The sequence below is a fragment of the Tiliqua scincoides genome, chromosome 5 (genome assembly GCF_035046505.1).
Source record: "Tiliqua scincoides isolate rTilSci1 chromosome 5, rTilSci1.hap2, whole genome shotgun sequence".
NCBI classification, from domain to species: domain Eukaryota; kingdom Metazoa; phylum Chordata; class Lepidosauria; order Squamata; family Scincidae; genus Tiliqua; species Tiliqua scincoides.
The window spans coordinates 139,681,368-139,699,152 of record NC_089825.1 but is presented as its reverse complement, the minus strand read 5'-3'; the positions used below and the strand labels follow the sequence as shown (position 1 = coordinate 139,699,152).

The window sequence follows — 17,785 nt, the reverse complement described above, 5'->3', positions numbered from 1 at the left end:
ATGCCGTTGTACAAATCGATGGTAAGGCCACACCTGGAGTATTGTGTCCAGTTCTGGTCGCCGCATCTCAAAAAAGACATAGTGGAAATGGAAAAGGTGCAAAAGAGAGCGACTAAGATGATTACGGGGCTGGGGCACCTTCCTTATGAGGAAAGGCTACGGTGTTTGGGCCTCTTCAGCCTAGAAAAGAGACGCTTGAGGGGGGACATGATTGAGACATACAAAATTATGCAGGGGATGGACAGAGTGGATAGGGAGATGCTCTTTACACTCTCACATAATACCAGAACCAGGGGACATCCACTAAAATTGAGTGTTGGGCGGGTTAGGACAGACAAAAGAAAATATTTATTTACTCAGCGTGTGGTCGGTCTGTGGAACTCCTTGCCACAGGATGTGGTGCTGGCGTCTAGCCTGGACACCTTTAAAAGGGGATTGGACGAGTTTCTGGAGGAAAAATCCATTATGGGGTACAAGCCATGATGTGTATGCGCAACCTCCTGATTTTAGGAATGGGTTAAGTCAGAATGCCAGATGTAGGGGAGGGCACCAGGATGAGGTCTCTTGTTATCTGGTGTGCTCCCTGGGGCATTTGGTGGGCCGCTGTGAGATACAGGAAGCTGGACTAGATGGGCCTATGGCCTGATCCAGTGGGGCTGTTCTTATGTTCTTATGGAAGAGTCTAATGGGTCTGATGTTCTGCCAAATGGTCAATGCCAGGTCAGTCCTGGCTAAAATAATGTTACAGCACACTCTACTGGTTCTTGAAAACTTTGTAATTCAATATGTTTAATTGTTTAATTTTACCTTTTATGGAAACTGTAACCTGAAACAAGTCTATCAAGTGTCTCTAAAGTTATCTATAGCCTATTAAGCATCAGCCCCATCTATGATGTCAAACTTCAGCCAATGAGAAGTCTACATTTTCCTAGAATTGTATAAAAAGTGTCCCACTCCTTTGAAGAGTGCTTTTTCTGGATTTGAGCTGAGTCTCCCAGAGGCCACAGACGTGTCTTGTTGAAACAATAAAGAACCTTCATAGCCTTCCACCTCTCAGTGTCTTGCTTATTTGGTCTCAGCGGCACTGGACAGACCCACCCCTGTCTACCAACAGGTGCTGCCTTTCTGGACAGGGTACAACAGCCCCAATCCTGCCTTGGACGCAGCGCAGGCCTGCTGCCCTGCCTACTCCAGGGCAGGTTAGGATCACGCTGCACAGTTCTATAACTTGTATAGCAGCATTTCTCAAACTGCGGGACTGCACTCTTAGCTGCTTGATCATATATCAGAGTCAAGTCTAACTGTAGCAGGCACCTGGAGTGACACCATTCCTTAACACCAGTTGCTGGAGACCCATTGTGGGGAGGAGACCCATTGCAGGGTGGGAGGCTTACAGAGGGTGATTTAAATAATTATGAAACAGAGCCAGCTGTAGAGAGATTGGGCAATGGGGCCCAATGGGACCCTATGCCTGGACAGGACCCGCGCTAGGGGGACAAATGGATCTCCTGCAGCCACAGCCAGCAACTCATTCTTCATTCTCTGGCATGCCAAGGTGTCACAAGGTTGGTGTGGCTAGCAGGGCTTCGCCACCATTGGAGGACCCTCACGCCCACCCTTGTGTCCTATTGGCCTGAAATCCCCCCCCCTCCGGAAGCAATTATTGGTGACACGCTGATGTTATCATGTCGCCACTGCCTACTTCTGGGAAGGCGCACTTCATGCCAGGTCCCATCAGTCAGGGCCTGCCACTCATCACTGTGAGCAGAGGGGCTGTGCAATGGGGAGCCTGCAAACAATATTTGAAATTGTGCCCAACAGCTCCAAAAGCCAGCCCTGCTAGGGAAAGAAACACAAAATTGGATTCTCTCACACATGCTGCTCAATAGTATCTTTGAAACAGAACAGGGAAAGCTATAGTTTTTGCTATACTTTTTAATAAGACCCCAGGGGACAGATGGAAGAAGCTCAGCATGCATCTCCCCACCAGCTTCTGGCTCTCCTAAGGCTAGAAGCAAGATAGCTATGAGGATCAAGAGCCCTTGTGCTGCCGAAGGGCTGCCATCTCTTTGGAGGGAGCAAGAGGTAAGGGGTTGCTTCATTTTCTCTCTCTCCTTCTTTTTAATTTTATTTCTTCTCCTTGTTCCTCTTCCTTTCTTGTGAGCCACAACTAGGGCTTCCAACTCAGAAGTGATGTCTGGATATATTTATTTTTCCAACATGGTGTACTGTAGAGTTGAAAATTCCTGGAGGCCCTGTTAAAAGCTCCAGGATTACCTGGAGAGTGATGCTGATTCCTGAGGACTTTAGGTCAATCCAGGAGAGTCAAAAAAAAAAAAAAAGAATGAAGGGGATGAGCATTCTATTCCTACCCCTCAAGATAGATCTTTCTTTCTTTCTTTCTTTCTTTCTTTCTTTCTTTCTTTCTTTCTTTCTTTCTTTCTTTCTTTCTTTCTTTCTTTCTTTCTTTCTTTCTTTCAGCAAATATTTCTTTCAGCAAATATTTATATTTGCTGTTTTTAACAGTGCAAATGATGACTTGACAATTATGTACATTATTATGAGTGAAAAATTCAAAGAAAAAAATGTATTTTTTTCCCCTTGGGAAGAGCAAATTTTACAAGTAATATAGATTTTTTTTTTAATTGCTAGTTTTTCATGAACAACATATGTGAGTTTGTATGTATCTGTTCTGTGATTCTTTGGTCACAGAGTATAAGCAAGGAATTTAGTGTCAGATGCAGTATTTTTAGAACCTGTGGCATTTCTCTTTTTGAAATGCACATTTCATGCAGGTTCCTGTGTGCAGGTGTTATGCCAAGTATTACTGTATTTCAGAGAGAGCTGGTCAGCTGGCAGTCATAACATAGTTCTGGGTAGATGGGCAACACTGTGAAGTGGGGGTGGGGTGGAAGCATAGCACTCAAAGGTGAGTAAGACCAAGTTAGAGTTGAAACCTCAACTTGGGAGTTGTTGTCTTTAAAAAATCTCTCTCAAGAGCAATGATTTCTGAAGTTTTTGGCTTACCAAGAAAAGTGCTTCCTAAGATCATGTCATATGAAGGTACAGTTGTCTCTTGTAAGATGATTACAAAATTAGACCACAACTCAAAGAAATCTTCCCTATGGCTCTCTCTTGTCTCTCTTTGTGTTTTGGGTCATAAGTGAGCCAAGACCTTTTATTACAGGGGATGGCAAAAGTCTCCCAAAGTTGTCAGCTAATCTGAACATCTGAGGGCCATTTCACACATGGCAAAGATGTGAATCTGAGTGTTGATTCAAGTGGAAACTGCAGCTAATCCAACACTCTGGCAGGGGCATTGCTGTAATTCTTATGCATAGCCCACCAGATGTTGGTGGCTGGATTTAGACTGTTGAATATCAGGTCCTATCCAAGAATCTGGGATATGCACAGATATTTCCATAAAATGGGTGCTGCTCCAACTAGGACTGGTTTCTGTAGCCTTTGTGAGTGTTTTCATTTACATTTACATGGGAGAAATGAGTGCCGCTCATCAAATGTTGCAAAATATTGAGGCATTGTCGAGGCATAAATTCCTCTGTATTTGTTTGCCTGATCAATGATTGGTGGCTACCCTGAATGTTTTAATTTTGTTTTCTTGATGGATTGTTTATGCCAATAAAGGTGGAATGAATGAATGAACAATACAGGTCAATTTAAACTAAAAAGGACCATATTGCTATTAATAAAACTGAAAGATATATATTGTATGGTGAAGCAATGATGAGTTGACATAAAAAAGACACGGTGCCAGGGTGTCAAGTTTGAGTGTCAGGGGCAAAAAGCTGCTTCTCTGAGCCAGCCCCTCAACCTTTTATTTTATTCTTTGGCACAAGGCTTGGATTACTCTCAGTCACAGATAAGACGCTCTTTCTCAAGCAAAAACACATTCCTAACGAATAAGCTCTAACTTCTGAACACTAACCCTTATCTCTAGACCTATAACTCATCCCTGTTTCCCTTGCACTGGGCCTCTTGCTTTCAGCTTCTCATGAGCAAAGCCCATTCCAAGGTTTGCCTCGGACGGGGGTGGGCGTGCCCACCAAATGTTGCCATGTCTTGCAAAAAGCTCCAGAGCCCAGTGCCTCTACATTACTATACTGCTGTTACACTACAGTATGGCATGCTTGTTTTCAGATTCAGGTGAAATTGAATCCTGGTTTACATGAAAACCACCTAGTCCAGATGTATTCTTATCCTGCAGCTTAGCTGGATCACCCAGCTGTGGTTCTGTGGACCACCCTGCCATCAGATTGCGCACTGATCACAAGGTCTATTAAGAGTACTGAAAAAAATAAATACTTTTTCCCTTTTCACATCCTCACAACTGTTTCACTGCAGGTCTATGCTCTATAAGGATGGAACATGGGAATCATACAGTGGTGACAGAGTTCATTCTCCAGGGACTGTCACAGAGATGGGAACTTCATGTGTTCTTTGCTGCCCTTCTCTTACTCTTCTACATCATCATCCTTCCTGGAAATATCCTCATCATTGTGACTATTTGGAATGACCCTCGTTTGGGATCCCCCATGTTTTTCTTCTTGGCCAGCCTGGCTTTGCTGGACATTTGCTACAGCTGCGTCACCCCTCCGAAAATGATGGCCAATCTCTTCTCTGGCCTTAAAACCATCTCCTACAAGGCCTGCATAGCTCAGATTTTTTTCATCCATTTTCTGGGTGGGGCTGAGATTTGCCTCCTTATTGCCATGGCTGTGGATCGATATGTGGCCATCTGCCACCCACTGCGTTATGCTACTTTTGTGACCAGAGTGGTTTGCCAGTCCTTAGTGCTAGGTTCATGGGCTGCAGGCTTCTTGCACTCCATGATCCAGGTTATTCTCATAATCCCACTCCCTTTCTGTGGCCCCAATGAACTAGACAACTTCTTCTGTGATGTTACTCAGCTCATCAAGCTTGCTTGCACCAACACTTATGCATTAGAGTTTGCCATGTTTGTCAATAGTGGTCTGGTCACCACCACTTGCTTCATCCTCCTCCTCATCTCGTACGGAGTCCTGCTGGTCAAAGTGAGAAAGGGCTCCATTGAAGGAAAGAGCAAGGCTTCCTCCACTTGTGTCACTCATATCATCATCGTCTTCATCATGTTCAGTCCTGCTATCTATATCTACTGTCATCCTTTCCAGGACTTTCCCTTTGACAAGGTGGTGGCCTTCTTCCACACTGTGGTCTTCCCCTTGATGAACCCCATGATCTACACCCTGAGGAACAAGGAGATCAAAGCTGCTATGTGGAGACGGATGAAGAAGTGAAATTGGGGTTTCCATGTCAAAGAAAACCAGGATACACTGATGCAATGTTTGACGCGATTAATTTTTGGAGGGTTAAGTGGAGGATTGAAACATAGCCCTTAAGCAGTTGTTACATATTAATTCAAACAGATCCCATCCCAGTTCTCCAAACGGTTCTGTGCTATGTTAGACTAACTATGTATTTACTCAGTAACTGTAATTACTTGCCAAAGGTACCAAATTTCAGCATTGGGAAAGACTTGAAGCTCATGTACATTCCTTATGCTGATAGAGAGATTTCTGGGACTTGGTCTCTGGGTCAAATTGCTAAGCAGACATAGACTTCTTTATAAGCATATAGAAAATTTTATTTACATGCTATTTACAGATTAAGAATAGATTTGGAGGGATACAGGTTCTAAGTTACCCCATGGTGGATTTTTGATTTCTCCCCGAACCACACCCAAAACTCCAGTACTTGTACTCTATGGACAACAAGTGACCCATGTGATATACATGTTATTTCCCTCTCCTTATTTAGCATACTGGTGCATGGTTCCAGCCCTAACTGGGAGCCATGTATGGAAGTTCTGGCCTGCAACTTTGATTTCACAACACCCTGGAATGTTCCTTTTGGGAAAGCTATGACACACATGTTTTTCTCTGCAGGTCATCTTGACATTTTCTACCTTGTTTTTAACAGAAAACACGAGTCATGTTTTTTTCTAATGTTCTTCCTCTGAGAGAAGTTAGGTTAACCTCTAAAATCTCTAACAATCCTTCGTTTTTTTCTTGACCAAAATAAACATCTCGGTGTTTATCTTGGTCACACTTTTATACTACTGATTTAGGGACATACGTGTTTGGTTGAACTCCTTTGCTAGCAGCTGTATGTATATTTAACTAAAACAATGAGTTTTAACTACACTTTTCTAAGCACACTTTAACTTTTTGGTATTGAAGCCTTACTAACTCTAGTGTCTTGCATTGCTTTGGAAAGGCACATTCTTGATACTTGGGAGACTAACTATGAAAGAGAACTTGTCATGATGACAGAAACTATAGCAAGAAAGAGAGTTGCTATATTAATGGTGTAGCTTAAAGAATACAACGCAACTTTTAGGAAGTCTCTTGTAACATGCAAAGCTGCTATTGATAGCAGTAACTGAGATATATGTTTAAACACATGTTTCCTTGCATAAAGTGCAATATCCTCAGTGAATCAATATGTAATTTTAATATTTGAGTTCGTAGTACTTCTACATTTGTTAGACTATGCAGATTTTGCTCATGCAACGAGCATCCGTGTCACCTGATGCTATGCATCCATGGCTGCTTACTTCAAAGGCCTTGTTATCTAAGCCAACCTAAGTCTCTTTAGCTATAAGTTGTCTTTAGATCAGTGCCCTAGTTAGAAGCTAGCTCATTTTATGGCCGACACAATGCTCAAATGCACACTATATAACTCTTTAAAAGAGTAATATTCTGTAAAAGAAGTACTTTAGACTTTGCAAATCCATTCTTTTAACTTTAATAATACTAAGGACAGACCACTTTATTTGTGAATAGTGTACCTAACTAAAGCTATATGAAAATGCATTCTTATGTAGAGATACTTTGTGTTTACTAACCTTAGAAAAAACTTTATAGGACTTTATGAAAAGAAACTCATACTTTTGTATAGCTTAACGTTTTAAAACTTAGGTTATACTAGTTATGACTTACTACGGCTAGACCTTAATTACTTTACTCACACTTAACTAATAAGGAATGTTCTGCATAACACCTTTTTTTTGGGAAATAGGGAAACACGTCTAAGAGCCTTTTTTTTTACTTATATTTACCCACGCTTGCAGTGTCTTTGGATTTTACCACCTCTTTCAACTAGGTGTGATAGGTGTGCAATAGGTTAACTATGTTTATGTCTTCTTTGCTTATTTTTCTCTCATTGCTTTTTTTTGAGCGATTAGAATTAAACAATAACAATTTGGTTACACTTTAGGCATTCTACATACAGCTTAACTCTTACACATTCATCTATCAATAAGAAAACAACACCATTGTAAAACATAATACAAATTAACATAATGAACAATCATGAAATATGAAATGTGAAAAATATTGGAACAGTAAAAAAACATTTTAAAACATCACATCACAACAGACTACAAACACAGTTGTAATCATTAAAGAAAGAGTCTATTAAGAAATCATTTGGAAAAGCCTATGTTTTGAAATAGTCCGTTAGAAAAGTTCAAAGTGATGCTCCATAGGACATCTGTCTTAGTAATCCTTTCCTTCAAACAAAGTCACAAAGTCACAAAGTTTATGTCATTTTTACTGTTTGCAGGTAGTAGTTTATTTTAAATTGATAGCTCTCAAGCTTCATGATTATTTCTTCAAACATAAGCACTTGGTTTACCTGAAAAAGAATCAGCTCTAACAAGATATCAAAAACTGAAACATTTTACTCTTTTCCATATGGCTGGCTTTGCAGGCTTTAGTTTAAACTTTGAAATAAAAGGAACCCATTTTTTTTTCTTTTCTCTGAGCGATCTTGGCTAGCTTCTTAGAAACTTTTGGCTTATTTCCTGGAACTTCAACACAGAACTTAGATCATAAAAACCTTTGGTTTACATACAAGCCTCTGTTATTGCGAGCATACAAATGAACTTATAAGAAATAGAACATACAGATCAAAACAAACTCACCCAAACTTATTCCTTTTGTACTTTGTGAATGCATAGTGCTGCTTGTTTGACTTTGGCACGTTGAGGTTATTATTTTTCCATTATTTTAAAAATTATTCACTTAAATCACCTTGCTCCTGCATTTGCAAATTTCTTTAACTTTCCTGTACATACTTGATAAGCAGGTTACTATACATGGTAGAAAATAAAAGAAAATACAAACGAAAACACACATATGCCAAATAGCAAAACACAGCAAAATTAATTACTTCATTTAATACTTAATAAACTCTATACTTAATCAACTCTATACTGCCAGCAGAAGCGTCCTTCTGATGGCAGCATCATGAACAACATAACAGCACAGTGGCACACTAATAGAATAGGCCACCCTGGTACTAGAAGAGAACTGGAAGGGGTTACAATTTGGACTTTAAGATGACAATAAAGTAGCATAGCAAGGAAATTTTTTCTTCAAGAGATTATTACTTTTCCAATTATTATTTCAATTCACAGTTTGAATGTGCTTCAAAAAATTTCCTGTAGTTAGCTTACACAGACACTGTTAACACATATTTATACTGTTGTGTACTTTCAACACAAAGGTAACTTTTGACAGAAATTGCAAAAGGGATTTAAAACTTTAGGAATAGACCTTAACACAGGAAACCCTGGCCTCCAAGCGGCTTGCTTGGAGACAGGCTACACAGCATGGCCTCTTTTAGTTTGAAGAGACACTTTGCCAACAGACTGAGGCAAAGAGACAAAGAAGGAAGACCTATAGTCAGGGAGACAGACCAAGGACAGACTACACTTGCTCCTAGTATGAAAGGGACAGCCACTCCTGAATTGGCTTCTTGGTCACACTAGACACTGTTCTAGAACCACTCTTCAGAATGAGATATCATAGTCTTTCAAGACTGAAGGTTGCTATAGTAGTAACTAAACATACACACTATTTGAGCCTTGCATTTTTGCAACATTAGCTTTACACATTCAAATGCACACAAATTAATTCACCTTTTCTCAAAATCAGCACCTGAGCAACTGGCAAGACTAGATGTGGGGCTGATTTGACAAGGATACACACAACAGAGACACAGCCTAGAAGTTAAGGGATAAAAATTTCAAGGGATAAGAAAGGAAATAGGACTGTCTTTGGGGACTGGGTACAGAACTCAGGTTCGGAGTGCAGCTAAAAAAGAAGCTGCCATGGAATTAGACACACTCTCTGAAAGGATCGATTCAGGGTTCCTGGAGCACAAAGGCGTTCCAGAGGTCTCCTCGCTGCCACTTCCTCCTTATGCTAAGAAAGGGCTTTGGAGCTACAAGGGTCTTTGGACAGCTGGGCATGTGCGATGATGGTCCCAGTTAAAATTTACTGGTGGGACTCCTCCCCCTCCTTTTGGTGGGGGTCACTTTTGGAACTATCCTGCTTTCTGCAGGGATCCTGTTGGGATTTTGATTCTTACGTCATTCTAAGTTTCTGCACACTTAGGCATACTACTGCACAGCCGACTTGCACAACATTGCATTAGTTGCACTGCTGGTGGCTGGCTTCACCTTGCTTTACAGCAAAAGCCAACTACAAGAACTTGCTAGCAATCCACTACCACAGCTCTGGCTGCTGCTGCACTCATAACAGTGATGCTGTAGAAAAATTTGGGTCTGAGGACTGGGGTATGAGGGGACAGTTCTGGCACAGAAATAACAGGGCAGAGGTTGGGACTGAGAAACATCAGCTGAGCTAGCCAAGCCAACCAACTTTAGGGGACTAGCATTTTTCTCCCATCAAAATGTAGATACTTTTCTGCAGAGAGGTGTGCAATTGCACATCGGGCTCTTTCAGAATACAGACTCACTGGCATGCACTGCAGCTCTAAATCCTATCAAAGGTACAAAGATATATCTAGCATAGGAAGAAAGGAAACCAGCACCATTACCCACCTAGCAACATAGCTAAATAACACTGACACTTCTCACTCAAGACTCTGTCCTCAAAGGCTTCAGACACCTCTATCATCTGCTGCTCTTACTACTTCTTGCAACTCAGATACTCAACAAGTAAAAATCCCTTTACTATGTTGGTTCATTGTCTATTGGGAACAAAAGTTCAGACTCTTGCTTTGCCGTTCAGCAAGCTACCAAAATCCTCTTTGTGGACTAGTAACTTGAGGTGCAGCCTTTAAAACAATCATTTTAAGCATTATTTTGCTTTCAAGTAAAATCCTTTTAATTTTTTTTTTTTTTACACATGACTGCGCAGAAAGGAAAAATTCTTACTTGAACTGAGCAGATCACAGTTAAAAATAGCTGCAACAGGGAGCTTACGCAATCAGGCTGGGAAATTGCCAAACAACTGGTGAACTCCCAGACAGACAATTTTAGCAATTTCAGCTTAACTTTTGCTAAGAGCACAAGCAGGAAAACTTTTTCTTTCAACATTTAAACTGAAAAAACCCAGGACTTTCTAAAGTCAAAAAAAAACATGTATAACTAGGGAAACTTAGATTTCCCTCACCTGGCCAGGCTGAAACTGGAGTGACTTCACTCCACTGTAAAAAAAATCACTGCCGTTAGCTGACTTCACTAGTCAACTAGAAGCACTAATTGCAACTAGAGGAATTAGAGAAGTTTACATACCTTATTTAGACAATAGGAGATAAGACACATGTGATAGACAACATGAAACACAGAAACATGAAATAAACAGGCAGCATAAAGTTAGAATCATACTGAGTTCATTACTTAAGTTCACAGTCACTTTGGAAGTGACGCTTACTAACGTTTGCATAACAATTAGCAATTCCTGTGAGGGAAGAACTTTGACAAGGAGCACTTCATAATACTATAGCATGTATTATTTTTATTTTATCACTCTCATTCTCACACTTCACACATGTCCATGGACTAATCCAAACACATTACTCACTCTATACACATCTGCACTTATAAATAGCATATTTCACATTACACATGCTTATAATTTACAGCTCTAATGTACATGCAAAAGAATTAAACATTTCATACTTACTTCAGACTTCCCTCCATTCCGAGGTTTCCAACACTGAAAGCACTTACAATACAATCTTACCTCTCTTCTCTTCATGCCACGACAGCCTTACTACTTCAGGTACTAACTTCTGTTAGATCTCATTGTTGAATCAACAATGGCACAGTGTCCTTTTAATTTTTTTCTTAACTTTCCTCGTATTCGCTCCTCCTAAATTCTTACTTTGCCCTATATTCTTTTTAAACTAGCACATAAAAGCACACAGCTCTGTTAAATCACTCTGGCTTAAACAACACAGCCTTAGACAGGAAGCAGATTCACTGACTATTTTTTTAGGAGAACTGCCAAGTTGCTACGCTGCTAAAGCAAATTTTTAACTATAGAAACTGCTTGAGTCACTCTAATATTTACAAATTTAAACTCTTTCTCTGTCTCTAAAAGGACAGTGAGCACTAATTAAAGATTGCTTACTAACTTTCCCACAGGTATGTCTACTACACACAAGGGTCCAGACAATGTTTTTTTTTTTTTTTTTAAAACTGTTTCACCGCAGTTCTGGCCACCCAGAACTGGAACCTGTCTTACCCAGACAGTCACCGGGGATATACACACTTGTCCCCAAGGGCCCTTATTTACCCAACAAGGTTTACTTAAGATACCAAGGACAAGGTACCCAGGACAAGGACACCTGCTCCTATTGTACTCTTTCTTCCTTGTGGTAGGTACCTTGTACATTACTGTACTTCTGTACCCTGTACTTACTTTGAGGTCCACACCCTCATGCAGCAACTCCACTGCAGCAACTCCACTGCAGCTCCACTGCAACAACTGCACTGCAGCTCCACTGGTCGACCAGACAGACAGACACTTAGACAACACTTTCACATACTTGCCTGCTTGCATCACTCACACCAGTAGACATCATGTGCAATCAGGGGAGAAATCATCATGTACAGGGAGAACCTGTATCCCATGTCTTTTCCAATTTAAGTTGCTTGTTTTTTTCCTAACTGCTTAGCAGAGAACAGCCAGAGTCCCATCTGGGTCAGCCAACTGATAGAGAGATTTCTGGGACTTGGTCTCTGGGTCAAATTGCTAAGCAGACATAGACTTCTTTATAAGCATATAGAAAATTTTATTTACATGCTATTTACAGATTAAGAATAGATTTGGAGGGATACAGGTTCTAAGTTACCCCATGGTGGATTTTTGATTTCTCCCCGAACCACACCCAAAACTCCAGTACTTGTACTCTATGGACAACAAGTGACCCATGTGATATACATGTTATTTCCCTCTCCTTATTTAGCATACTGGTGCATGGTTCCAGCCCTAACTGGGAGCCATGTATGGAAGTTCTGGCCTGCAACTTTGATTTCACAACACCCTGGAATGTTCCTTTTGGGAAAGCTATGACACACATGTTTTTCTCTGCAGGTCATCTTGACATTTTCTATCTTGTTTTTAACAGAAAACACGAGTCATGTTTTTTTTCTAATGTTCTTCCTCTGAGAGAAGTTAGGTTAACCTCTAAAATCTCTAACAATGCATAAATGTGGTGTGTGTTCCCTCCACTCCTAATAATGAAGAGTATTTGTAATAAATGAAATCATTCAGCAGAAGAGTGAAATCTGTAATCTTCCAATCTAACCCTAACACAAAACACAAAACTGGTTCATTTCTCTTATCAGTCACGAAGCTCATTAGAGGACCTTGAATTCATCATCATTTTTCCGTCTAATCAACTTCACAGGCAGGAGAAAATGGAGACCATTCGTGCCATCTGAACCTCCTTTCAGCTGTACCCCAAGGTCTCCTTCTTGGGCGTCAATCCATTGAAGTATGGAGACTTGCCTTCAGAGGAAGATGCAATATAGATGCAGTTTGGATCCTATTATAAATACATATTACTTGACTATACTGAATGATGATGATGATGATGATGATGATGATGATGATGATGATGATGATGATGATGATGATGAATGAATGAATGAATGAATGAATGAATGAATGAATGAATAAGCCTTGCAATCTCACAAAGCAAATGAATATTTTTGTAGACCACCAAGCTAAATATTGTAGAGATAATGAAGGAGACCAGAAGGAGACCAGGGAAAACATTGACATAGTGGGCATAACGGAAACCTGGTGGAATGCGGAAAATCAGTGGGATACCGCAATCCCAGGCTATAAACTCTACAGGAGGGACAGGGAGGGGCGTGTTGGAGGTGGGGTGGCCGTTTACGTTAAGGAAGGGATAGAATCCAGCAAAGTAGAGATTGAAGGCGGGTCCACCATAGAATCTCTGTGGGTAAAATTACCAGGCCTCAGGAGCGATGTAATACGGGGGCATATTATCGTCCTCCAGACCAGAAACTGGAAGGGGAACTTAAAATGAGGAAACAGATCAGGGAGGTGACAAGGAGGGACAGGGTTGTAATCATGGGGGACTTCAATTATCCTCATATAGACTGGATCAATTTGTGTTCTGGTCACAAAAAGGAGACCGGATTCCTTGACATGTTAAATGACTGTGCCTTAGACCAGCTAGTCATGGAGCCCACCAGAGGACAGGTGACTTTGGATTTAATATTGTGCAGTACTCAGGACCTGGTTAGAGATGTCAATGTTATGGAGCCGTTGGGGAACAGTGATCATGCTGTGATCCGTTTCGACGTGCATGTTGGGGGAAGAATATCGGGCAAATTTCTCACAAAAACTTTTGACTTCTGACGAGCGAACTTCCCTCAAATGAAGAGGCTGGTTAGAAGGAGGTTGAAAGGGAAGGTAAAAAGAGTCCAATCTCTCCAGAGTACATGGAGGCCCTCTTAAAATAGAGGCCCAGCAGAAGTGTATATCGCAAAGGAAGAAGGGCTCCACTAAATCCAGGAGGGTGCCCGCATGGCTAACCAGCCAAGTTAGAGAGGCCGTAAAGGGCAAGGAAGCTTCCTTCTGTATATGGAAGTCTTGCCCTAATGAAGAGAATAAAAAGGAACATAAACTGTGGCAAAAGAAATGTAAGAAGGAGATACGGGAGGCCAAGCAAGACTATGAGGAATGCATGACCAGCAACATTAAGGGAATAATAAAAGCTTCTTCAAGTATGCTAGAAGCAGGAAACCCACCAGTGAAGCGGTTGGCCCCCTGGATGGTGAGGGAGGGAAAGGGGAGATAAAAGGAGACTTAGAGATGGCAGAGAAATTAAATGAGTTCCTTGCATCTGTCTTCATGGCAGAAGACCTCGGGCAGATACTGCTGCCTGAACGGCCCCTCCTGACCAAGGAATTAAGTCAGATAGAGGTTGAAAGAGAAGATGTTTCAGACCTCCTTGAGAAATTAAAGATCAATAAGTCACCGGGCCCGGATGGCATCCACCCAAGAGTTATTAAGGAATTAAAGAATGAAGTTGCTGATCTTTTGGCTAAAATATGCAACTTGTCCCTCAAAACGGCCACGGTGCCAGAGGATTGGAGGATAGCTAATGCCACACCAATCTTTAAAAAGGGAAAGAGGGGGGACCCGGGAAACTATAGGTTGGTCAGCCTAACATCTATACTGGGTAAGATGGTGGAATGCCTCATCAAAGATAGAATCTCAAAACACATAAATGAACAGGCCTTGCTGAGGGAGAATCAGCATGGCTTCTGTGAGGGTAACTCTTGCCTCACAAACCTTTTAGAAATCTTTGAAAAGGTCAACAGGCATGTGGATGCGGGAGAACCCATGGACATTATATATCTGGACTTTCAGAAGGCGTTCGACATGGTCCCTCACTCTAAAAGGGGATTGGACAAGTTTCTGGAGGAAAAATCCATTATGGGTTACAAGCCATGATGTGTATGTGCAAGCTCTTGATTTTAGAAATGGATCATGTCAGAATGCCAGTGCAAGGGAGGGCACCAGGATGCAGGTCTCTTGTTATCTGGTGTGTTCCCTGGGGCATTTGGTGGGCTGCTGTGAGACACAGGAAGCTGGACTAGATGGGCCTATGACCTGGTCCAGTGGGGCTGTTCTTATGTTCTTATGACAATATAACTACCAACATGTAGTTGGTACCAACTACCAACACTGCCAAATCTGGATGCATCTAGAGTTTGTGAAATCAGAAAATCTCCCGATGATTACTGAAGGCAACAAAGGTTTCCCTGAGGTAGGTGCCACCCAGGCAGTGGTGCTTACCTGAAGGAGCTCTGCATCCCGGGCGTGACATGTAATCATATCAGTCCTGACCTTCCAGGCTCTCACACTGATTCAAATGTAAAAGAATGCCTCCCTTTGTTGATCTTTGGTCCACTTCAGGCCCAGGCGCCATGCGCTCTCACTAGTATGAGATGAAAACATGGTGACAGCATGCAGCAGCTGGGCCCAAAGCAGCCTGAAGACTGCTGAAGGGTGGTGTGGTGATGTGCTCCTGTTTGGGGGCACCACTGGGGGTCAGAAGCATCACTAGGGTTTACATCACCATCACCATAATGGTCCATACAGAATAAATTACAATATCATAAGCAGAGACTAAATGCAGTGCAATCACTAGGGTTGGTGTCATCTCCATTAATTAACTTTATTTATTTAAAAGTGTTTTAGTACAGGTCACCCAACAAATCAGTAATCAACAAAAAACCAGTGGTCAACTTCACTCACACCATTGAATAATAGTTCTAGTATTAGCTCTGATCCATGTAAATGACAGATGACTTATACTAACACTTATCGGTTCCCTGCTGTGTCATAAAAACACCTTATTCGTTCTTGGAACAATCAGTTTCATTGGTCAGTTTTGAGTAAAGCAAATCCACTTCTTGTTATGTAAAGCGGGTAAGGTTTCTTTTTCTCGTTATTTGGCTATAACTTTTGATAAAATATAGATATCTCAACATCGTTTGTCTCATTACATTCTGCAGGAAATTACCTATCAAATGGTATATAAGTTTATGGTATTATTCATAAACACCAAGTCTTCCACAATTTTGACCACTAGTAGTGTCACTGCCCTTGTGAAGGTCACCTGGTTTGGTCTCCCCTTAGCAATGCCACTGGGGGAACTATAAGAGTTTACCTGATGGCTCTTCTGTGCTGTATTCTGAATAAACCACTGGATACTGGTGAATTTGCACCTGAGTGTGATTTCCCCACCAAGGTACACAAAGTATTGCTGTCTTTCATGGAGCCCAGGAATCGGCCCTTCCTGCACCCATGGGGAAGCTTCCAGGGGAGGGGGCTAAAACCTTCTTGGGCCCCAGGCCCAGTCTCTATGGGGTTGTAGGCAGCCTTCCCTGTAAGCTGTGTGGCTCTGTGGACACACAGCGGGAATGGAAGCCCCTCACAGTTTGCCTCTCAGTGCTCTGGTGCTTGGCCATGATGACATCATTGGCAAGCACTCCAGATCCACCCCAAACTGCCACTGTAGGGCTCTGCACACCTTGAAAAAAGTTCAGGGAACACTGGTTGTGGGCCTGGTTAGACCTGTCCTCTGAAGTCAGTTGCCGGCCCTACTCAGTATAGGACAGAATATAAACCCAAATGATGTATTTTGAATACCAGGCCTCTTCAAACTCTCTTACTGCCAGCTTCCCTTTATGGCACCCAAAATCTGTGCTTGCCCAATAACCTCCTAATGGCTTGTATGATCTCTTTGTTCCTCAGTGTGTAGATCATGGGGTTCATCAGAGGGAAGACCACAGTGTGAAAAACCGCCACAACTTTGTCAAGGGAGAATTCTAAGAAAGGTCGGCAGTAGATGTAGATGGCAGGACCAAACATGATGAAGATGATGATGATGTGGGTGATGCAAGTGGAAGCAGCTTTTCTCTTCCCTTCAGAGGAGCCCATCTTCACCTTGACCAGCAGGGCTCCATAGGAGATGAGCAGGAGGATGAAACACATCACACTGGACAGGCCACTGTTGAAGAACATGAAAAATTCCAGAGCATAAGTGTCATTGCAAGCCAACTTGACAATCTGGGTGATGTCACAGAAGAAATTGTCCAACTCGTTGGGTCCACAGAAAGGGAGTGGGACAATAAAGATGATCTGGATAATAGAGTGCACGAAGCCTACACCCCAAGAGGCCAAGACCAGAGTCCAACAGACTGCTCTGGTGATAAGACTGGCATAGCGCAATGGGTGACAAATGGCTACATAGCGGTCAATGGCCATAGCAATGATAAGGATGACCTCAGATCCCCCCAGCATGTGAAGGAAGAAGATCTGGACTATACAGCCTTTGTAGGAGATTGTTTTGTGACTGGAGAAGAAATCAACAAGCATCTTGGGTGGGGTGACGGAGCAGTAGCAGATGTCCAGGAAGGCCAGATTGGCCAAGAAGAAGTACATGGGGGAGCTCATTCGGGGGTCGCTTCGGATGGTCATGATGATGAGGATGTTCCCTGGCAGGATCAGTGAGTAGAAGACAAGGAAGAGGATAAAGAGAAAGAGCTGAACTTCTCTTGCCTGGGAAAGACCCAGCAGTACAAACTCTTTCATGACGGTCTGATTCCTTTGCAGCATCTTTTAACATCCTCATTCTGCAGCAAACACACAGAATTGCAAAGGCAAGTAAAAGACGTCTGTGACATATCCAATCTGCACTTACTCACAAATCCAGTATTCGCTCCTCGTAAGGAAATCAAGCCTGCAAAAGTCTGACCTTAACACTTCCTGTAGCTTGGGGAAGTAGAAAGGGTCAGACTTTTGCAGGCTTGATTTCTTTACCAGGAGTGAGTACTGGTGGACTTAGCCGGCTTTGGCAATACCCGTTTATAAAATGCAGGAGCTAAACAGGTGAACACACAGATAATGCTGCTGTC

At 42.0% G+C, this 17,785-nt stretch overlaps 1 protein-coding gene and 1 pseudogene across 1 annotated transcript; one reads left to right on the top strand and one right to left on the bottom strand.

The window, feature by feature from the left end:
• Positions 1-4,379: 4,379 nt before the first annotated feature.
• LOC136653903 (olfactory receptor 4N5-like) lies at positions 4,380-5,396 on the top strand (annotated as a pseudogene).
• Positions 5,397-16,553: 11,157 nt separating this feature from the next.
• Positions 16,554-17,486, bottom strand: LOC136653902 (olfactory receptor 4N2-like). Its single transcript, XM_066630775.1, has one exon. It carries the CDS (start codon positions 17,484-17,486, stop codon positions 16,554-16,556), a length of 933 nt encoding a protein of 310 aa, XP_066486872.1.
• Positions 17,487-17,785: the final 299 nt, after the last annotated feature.

Coding starts and splice junctions, on each gene's coding strand:
- LOC136653902 (XM_066630775.1), bottom strand. CDS start 17,486: ATGCTGCAAAGGAATCAGACCGTCATGAAAGAGTTTGTACTGCTGGGT.